This window comes from Thunnus albacares, chromosome 18 (genome assembly GCF_914725855.1).
Source record: "Thunnus albacares chromosome 18, fThuAlb1.1, whole genome shotgun sequence".
Taxonomy (NCBI): Eukaryota; Metazoa; Chordata; class Actinopteri; order Scombriformes; family Scombridae; genus Thunnus; species Thunnus albacares.
The window spans coordinates 29,369,203-29,377,951 of NC_058123.1; the positions used below are offsets into that span (position 1 = coordinate 29,369,203).

Sequence of the window (8,749 nt, forward strand, 5' to 3'; positions counted from 1 at the left end):
ACGCAACAGTCATGTGACAGACAGGTACCTCAACTTTCAGGAGCCATTCAAGAGGCCATATATGACAACAGTGTAAGCTTATGCTAGTCCTATGTTCAAAGAGGGTGGGTCTAGCAGTGCAAGCCAATGGCATGGAAGCATCAATCACACAATCAAACACAGCAAAATGCAACATATTAGCATCTTGAGATACCAGAGTATTACATATTAAGATTCTTCTCCCTGGTTACCAAAGAGCTAATATCCCTGGTGTGTCCAGTTAGTGTTACATGTCATTCCCCATCTCTGTCTCCCCTCGTTTCCTGACATTTCTCTGTTGTCACTATCTAATTAAGACAGAAAATGCCTGAGAAACTAGATATTTCTGAGCATAACAAGTCCCTCAACACAGATTAACAACAGACAACAGCTAATGATGTCACTTTTTCACATGGCACCACCCTCCTCATCTCATAGCACAACTGCTGAGTGGAATGCACCAGCTATAGCTATACTGATACTGAGAGTAAAAAACAAACCAAGACTGAATTTTGAAACATAGGTCTATGGTACAGAAATGTTGCATATTATCTACTCAAACGTGACAAAGCCATAGGATGTCATGCTTGTGTGGTATTTGGAAATTAAGTTCCTTTTTTTCTGTGGAACAATGGTGTTGCGAAATAATGACATCAGTTCTCTAACAGTCTACATCACTGACTTTAAAGTTATTTTGCAGCTGAATGACTATTTATCTCCATGAGTTGATTGACGACCATCATCAGTGCTGGGAGGATCACTCCCTCTCCTCACTACTCTGATCAACAATGTACTTCCACTAAACATGTTATATTTATTAGATAGAATGTATAATTCTGATGCTCATTCTATATACAATCCAGAAGTGTCCCAACACTTCAAGACATTTGATTGTGGCTCTCATCTAACTCATGTAAGCAGCCATGAATGAAAGTTTAGTTCGACTTGGCTGATGGTTTGATGATTAATGTGATTTTTCCTCTTTTGCCCTGCACCACAAAGGGGATGTAGGCATTTCCACTACAACTCATAATTGCACCATTTCACAATTTATCAACACATTTCATTTTGTTTTGCATACAAAATTATACCACAATCATAACTGTACAGTATTCTTTAAAATGCTGCCTTATGTCTCCTAACTTAATAGAGCAGAAGTGAGCAACTTTAATGGTACAGTACCATTTATGTATGGAGACCCAAAGTGTTATACACATAACATAATGTATATAACATTACACAACTGAACAGTTACATCATATATGATTATGAAATATTATTCCATCCTGCTTCTTTTCACTATAACATACTTTAATGCAACTAATTTTTATTTAAATTCATCAGTTTTTATTTCAAAATGTCTTTTTCCAAAGTCTATTTTTTATTTCACAACACATTTTTCCCAACAACTGTTTTAGTTTCTATGCCACTTTTCATCACAAAGTCTTTATGTGTCAATCAAGCAGCTGTCTGCTTTAGCAAGAGATAATCACATTACTAGCTCTGCCTTGTTTACCTTGAGTGAATAATGAACTTTCAAGCACAGCATTTAAGCCAACATAGATAAAAAGTCTTTAAATTTCATGTGATATTATTGGAAGCACCAGAACAGCTACTAAATGAACCTTGTGGTGAGAGTTTTATAAACTGCCGTTTCCAAGGTCAAGAATGAACTTTCAATCTCGACAGTCAGACCCAAATCAACAATTTTCCGAATCTCCCTGACATTTTTCTAAAAACAGCAAGAGAGACTGATGCACCGATTTGGAAATAGTTTATTCAGTGTTGCTCTGTTACACAAAATGCATTATATGTTTATATAAATCTACTGCTTTCCAAGCAGACACAGACACCACAGTGTAGCACACTCACACAGTACTAGAACTATGGCTCTGCATATGTACATGGGCTGAGCTACTGATGAGAACATCACAACTCTACATCAGCACTGGAGATTTTCTTTTTTTTTTTCCCAACAGTGCCTTGGTCATTGTTACAAACTGGAAGCATGGATCATGGAGGTTACAGTATCAGCGAATCATCAGCAGTGTTTCAGTACAACAGGACCACCAATAATGCAAATGCACCACCATGAAAGGGTACTGATGGAGATTCAGCTGAAACAGTCAGAGGAAAAATAATATGTTAGCTAATTAAAGCATTTTGAGTAATTTTAGTTTCATGCTAGCTCCTTAAATAAGATTTTAATTCCAATATACTCTCATTTTATTAGAAAACACATAACTGTAATATCAGCAATGTGATTATCATTGTGTATTATTAATCTTTGTATTGATACAAGAAATTGTACCTGCTCCTAGTCTTTGTATGTACTAAATACTGTATCACAGAACATACGGACAGTCGACAGTGTATTTGGTCCTTCTCATGAACCTGGCTGTGCAGTAAGGAGAGAGCATTGTGGGAAAAAGGATTTTAGCTGCTAATTAAATATGCAACCAGCGCTAACAACACGACACATATGCTGAGCTGCATTCATGTCAAATGTGCTCTAAGCGCAGATAAGTACTTAGAAATATTCATATGAATGCGGCCTTGATCTCATCTTTAATGCAAGAGAGACATGTGATTGTTAACTAGTACCTTCTCATAGCTTCTCTTATTGACAAGGTAGCTGTCATTTATTTGGGCAATAATGACAAAGAGTCAATTACGAAGACAGAGGTAGTTCTTTTTTTCATCTCTGATCTCAAAATGATCAATAGATGGCTCTCACAACTCACATACATTTCCGACTTTTAAAGTTTACAAGTGTGTCCATGTTGAAGAACAGTCAGCCTTCAAACCAAGCTGTCTTTCCTCATTCTTCACACTACTTCCACCACTTTTTGTGTGTACCACCAAGTGTGATGCCAAGAATACCCACAAATTGTGAGACTCATCGTGTCAAGACTACAGAGATACGCTAAAGACACTCCAAGAGAGATCAGGCAGTGGGATGCAGCCAGGAGGAGGCTACGATGGCAGGCTTTTCATGCTGTCTTCAAGTGTGCACATTCAGAACACTTGGTCAGCCAACACTTTGTATGCACTAGTTTGTTTCAGGCATACTTAACCTTTATGAGCCTATAGCCATGCTAGCGGCCATATGAGGCTGTACTTTGGCACAGCGGTGTTTTGAGCTAAGTGCTAATGCTCACAATAACAGTAATAAAATGCTGAGGTAATGTTTATCATGGTCACTGTCTTAGTTTAGTGTGATAACATGCTAACATTTATTAATTAGCACTAAATGCAAAGTAGCTGAGGCTGATGGGAATGTCATTAGTTTTGCAGGTCATAAACCAAAAGGAAGGAAAATTAACAACTGAATTATGAATGTCCCTACAAACTTCTGTGCCACATCCAGAAGATGTGGACATAATTCACTGGATAAGTGAAAACTTTGGCCTGTTGTTGGTACTAGATAAGAAATTCAGGGATCACCCTGGACCAAAATGGACCAAAATAGGGGACCAACCAACCAACCAACCAGACCTCTGACATTGCCATTACTGCTATATGGATAAAATCTAACTGTTTAAAAAGAAAATCAATGAAACACAAATGAAAATCATTGTTGTCATTCTCACAAAAATAGTAACAGTCACAGTAATGACAGTTGTTGACATGAATGCAGGACCACAGCCTGAACTGGAAGCAGGGTGCCCACTAGCCTCTGTACAAGCAAGCTGTTCAAATGCTATTCTACATGATTGTGCTACTTCAAAAGACTTGTGCATTACATTTAAAAAGCAAACTCCAATGGTCTTAAATATAATAAAATTAGCAATTAAGATTCTTGACAACACTAGAAGCACAATCAACAGTACATTGTAAACAGTGCATTGTTCAAAACCTTTACCAGCAACTTGAAAATGACACTGTTTAAGAACCATTCCGACTAGTTAAATTGTTTTTTTTTTTCTAAAATGCCATCTTATGTATCTTATCTTATATCCATTATTAATGTTTTATCTCCATCTCTTGAGATTAAACATAATCTCTGTAAAAAAAAAAAAATAGGTTGTTATAGAACCAAATATTCATAACCCTCTGTTGAAAGATTTTGTCCTAACTGTGTGCATTTGATTGCTGAGAGACCCAGATCTGAGACTGATTTAGTGGAGGCAGAGATCAACTTCACTATGTTGAACTTGAGAGTAATTTGTTTAAAATTCAGTCATAATCTCATTCATTCATACATTATGTTTATCATATGTTGTCACACCGCACTTCTCTGGTAAACACAGATAAAAGTTAAAAAGACTAACTTGTTCCCAAACTAGTCAGAAGGCCCAAGCTTCACATTTCACTTATAAATAAATAATGGACACATGGAAAGGGGATGGTTTCTCCAGAAAACTATAATAAATTGCATATTCCAAAGTGGGAGTAAATGGGGCAAAAATCTGCCAAAATAAATAAATATGATAATAACTTTAAAAGTAGTCAAGTTGCTTCTGTATATATGATATTCATATAGTATCTGGCTAGAATTAATTAATTCAGCAATTGGAGGGCTGAGGGAGGAAGCTAAAGAGTGCACATTGGTTAGCAGCAACAATCTTTCTTAAATGTTGTGGGGAACAAGCTGAGCAAATAGAAATCTTTGGCAGTGGGACTCACAATGGACAGATCCTTAAAAGAATATCTTGTAACCTTGTACTTGCTTGTGATCTACTTGCCTTTAACTGTGCGTTTGTGCTACATGGCTACCCTGCGTATCCTGCGCTCTGTTGATGCTTTGGTTGTGCATTTGCATTTTAATAATACATGTCCCAGAGTTCTGTTCAAAACATGTACAATGGAAAGGCGGACTCTGCCAGTGACAATGAACACTACTATGTAGAGAAGTAATCATATAATATTAATACATGACATGGTTATTGCAGAAAAAATACAGACCACTAATGATATATATAATGAAAATCTTAAGATTTATACCTTTAAGCACATGAGTGATGAAGGCAGTATATCAGGACGTGAAGAAACCACAACTACAACTGTGGAGAAACTAATAGAGCTAACTCATAGATATCGCCCATTCTGATTGGGCTGCCTCAAGTGAGGGAGTTCAGGTATCTTGTGGTTGTATTAATTAGGTAAAATGGAACAAAGTAGTGCGGTTGCTGTACTGGACTGTTGTGATGAAGAGGGGGCTGTACCTGAAAGTGAAGCTCTTGATTTACCGGATGATGTATTTTTGAACTCCTACTTATGGCTGGCATTAGCTGTTAGTAATGATTGAAAGAATGAAATTGTGGAACAAGCAGTTGAAATGAGTTGGGCTCACCTTTAGACATAGTGTGAGGAGCTCAGACATCCATAAGGAGTAAAGTCACTGCTCCTTCACATTGGAGTAAATTTCATTTATATTTAGTTAAGACAGTAAAAGGTTAAGAAGCGTATGCTCAATTGTGAAAAATAAATAGATAATATGTGGGGTGAAAGCGACTTTCTTCCTGGTGGGTATGGTGGGGTCTGGTTGGGGATACTTCTGTGCCAGCTACATACACTCCTCACACAGGATGGGTTGTTTTTAAATTAATTATATTGACTATTTTGCCAGTTAAACCCCCACTGTTACTGCTTCAAGTGAAGAGAATCCCTCCAGGCTGTGAGTCCCAGCCGTCACGCTATCAAAAAAGGCATGTAAATGAACTTAAAAACAATCCAAAAACTGAGATAACTGAGCAGCTTGGTTTCTCATTAAAGCCAATAAACTATGACATAATGATGGCAGAAATGCTTGTGCATGGCTAATGAGACGTCATTTAGAACATGTTAACACTAATACCCTGTTCAAGTAAAACCCTGTTCTCTTTCCCATTGAATGATTACATTATAAAACTACATGTCAAAATGTTTCTTCAGTCTTCTCTAAGGAACATCCTAGAACTAAAATGGAACAGAACAATTGCATCCTCAGGTCAATGCCGTTCAGTCTGAACAATGACATTCTGTTTCATGTTTCTAAACCAAAGAAAAATTGATTAAAAAAAAAAACATCTAAAAACTCTCATGTTTTTAAGCTTGAAGATTTGGCATCTTACCACAGCACAGTAAGTTTCTTACATAGCACAGGAGGTGACAGTGAGGTGTGGTGAAGTCAGATGGCTACCCTGTATGAGCTGGGTACCCTAAGCTCATCTTTGACATGCAATATCTCTCTCTGGTCTCTATGAACCTTCAAGTGCTGACAGTGTAAACAATTCAGTTTGACAAAGGAGTGGCAGAGATCTCTGCACATGTGCACAGAGACGGTTTGGTGTGTCACTGTGAAAATGAAGGTCTATACACATTTCAGAAAATGTGTGTGTGTTTTCCAGTAAACATTAATAGTAGACATACAAAGTGTATAATTCTAAGCATTGTCAAAACAGCCATCACATCATCTGCATTTCAAGTGAAGATGTCCATTTTTAACTTTGTGCCTGTCTCTATGACATTCCTTTGTCTTTAAAAGTGTCAGCCTGGCCAGCCACATTCACAGTCAGTCCCAGGGCTGGGTATCAAACTCAACTCAACAACTCTTCTTTGGTAGCAACCAGTATATGTCTGTAACACAGAGAATTGAACAAACTGTAAAGTACTGAAAGCTGGCATTGAATGTCTGGTCAGATTTATAATCTCTATATATTCTCTGATCAGCCAGGTACTGATTTAAATCATAATTTTGCCAATTTTAGTTATAGTTCTTGTAACGTTGCTTGTGTTTTCGCAATATTGAACATTGGAAGACTTTGGCTTCTTTTGTTAAATTAAACAAAGGTGTTTTGTAGAAAAAAATATTTATATTTCTCAAAATAAGGTATCGAAAAAAGTATTCTTTCGGAATCTGTAGCAAAACTCATGTATTGTACCGGGATTAGTATCAAAAATGTTTACGTGATACCCAGCCCTAGTCATATCTATGTGAAATTACAGTACAATAATACCCACACAAATTATCCTAAAGGTGTTTTTCAGACTGAAAAGTGAAGCAAATTTGCCAGCATGTTCGCATATAAAATTAAAGATATGAGGCAAATTCGCTCTTGGCGGTGTAAGGTAAGCTCAAGACATGTTTGCGCAAATTCAAAACTTGAGCTAAACATTTACGCTAATGCTGTGTTTTTATGACTCCTAATCATGATTGTAATAAGACAAGAAAAAAAAAGGAAAGGAAACAAAAATAAAAATACCATAAAGAATCAGCGTTCTTGGTAAGTACGCTAGCTAACAAGCAATGTACAAATCACGCTGTGTACACTGCTAGCTAGCTACAGCTAACATCTGCACAGTTGGTACATTGTGGCATTAAAAGAGAGACTGCAAAAATTTGTGCGAAAAACATAAGGTGACATTTCACTCTAGATTCAATCTGAACATAAAATAAGAATGGTTAAACCAACCACCAAATCATCAAGATTTCAAGTTAAGATATCCTTTCTAACCATTTGTGCAAGTCTTTAAAACTGTTTTTCTTTTTGTAAGTATCAACCTGGCAGGCAACAGTCACAGTCATCCCAGCCAGTGTGAAGTCCTGATCCACACAGTTTAATCCACACAGAGTTGTATGTGAATTAAATACACCTATATGCTAATTTTGAGCTAGTTGTTGTTCAGTTAGTCTGCACATGTGAGAATCAAACAGCTGTGTGTGTACACACCGAGGCAGCATGAGATGGACTGGTTTTCTGCCTCTCAGTGCCTCCATTGGCTCAAGGCAAACAAAGTAACACAGTACAATGCAACTGGGCATGTGTGAATACACACTAGTGTGCTTGTGTGCATTTTGTGTTGAACCCTAGGCCAGAGTGTAGTCGAACTGGCCCTTCTCCAGACCATCGAGGCCATCGGCCCAAGTGGAGGTAGGCATACTCCGGTAGGGGTCCAGCAGGATACGGAAGCATCGCACGATGAGGATGAGGAGGAAAACAAAGAGAAATATGACCAAGGCAAAAGTGGTCTTCTGCTCCAGGGACATGGCAGCAATAGCTGAATCTGATGAGGCAGAGGAGGAAGACGAGGAGGAGGAGGAGGAGGAGGAGGAAGAGGACAGGGCGATAAAGTGTCCCCCGGCAGAGTGCAGCAGAGAGGAGAGAGCAGAGGTGAAGGGCTCTCCTTCCATCATCTGGGGAGAGAAGTGTGTGGTGGGGGCAGGACAGTGGCACTGCAGCATCCACAGGGGGCGCTGTGGCATCCTCTTCATACAAGACTGGCCAAGCCCCCTCAGATGGACCTCATTGTCTAGAATGAGGATGGAGAACAACAGCATAACTGTTAGCATTTTGCTGTCACTAAATTTTTAACGTGTCAATTCACCAAAATAACAAAAACATATTTTCTGACATACCTCTTGTGGTATCTATCTGTGTGGATACTTTTGGTTTCATTTGTTCAGGTTTGTCATTGAAAAATGACATTTGAATTATTCAACTTAACAGAGGCAATGTTTCAGTTATTGTTATTTTTTAATGCTTTGAGGATGACACACAAACTAAATTCCATTCACCTCTGTCATATGGATTGGAGGCAGAAATCTCTGAGACAGACATCTGAAAACCTGGACAAACAAAGACCAAAACTATCTGCACGGAGCGACACCACTAGACGCAATATGTTGTTGTTTTTTTTGTTTTGTAGGTGAGCAAACCCATTAATTATCTCTGCCAGGTGTAAGCCTGGAGGAGATCATGTGTTTGGTTGTGTGTGTCCATGTGTGTGTCTGTCTGCTGCCAATCTC

General features: G+C 38.1%; 1 protein-coding gene across 1 annotated transcript; it reads right to left on the reverse strand.

The window, feature by feature from the left end:
• Positions 1 to 7,594: 7,594 nt before the first annotated feature.
• LOC122967932 lies at positions 7,595 to 8,749 on the reverse strand. The gene has a single exon (XM_044332741.1). It carries the CDS (start codon positions 8,291 to 8,293, stop codon positions 7,811 to 7,813), a length of 483 nt encoding a protein of 160 aa, XP_044188676.1. The 5' UTR covers positions 8,294 to 8,749; the 3' UTR covers positions 7,595 to 7,810.

Excerpts from the sequence above, each read along its gene's own strand:
- LOC122967932 (XM_044332741.1), bottom strand. The coding sequence starts at position 8,293 with ATGCTAACAGTTATGCTGTTGTTCTCCATCCTCATTCTAGACAATGAG.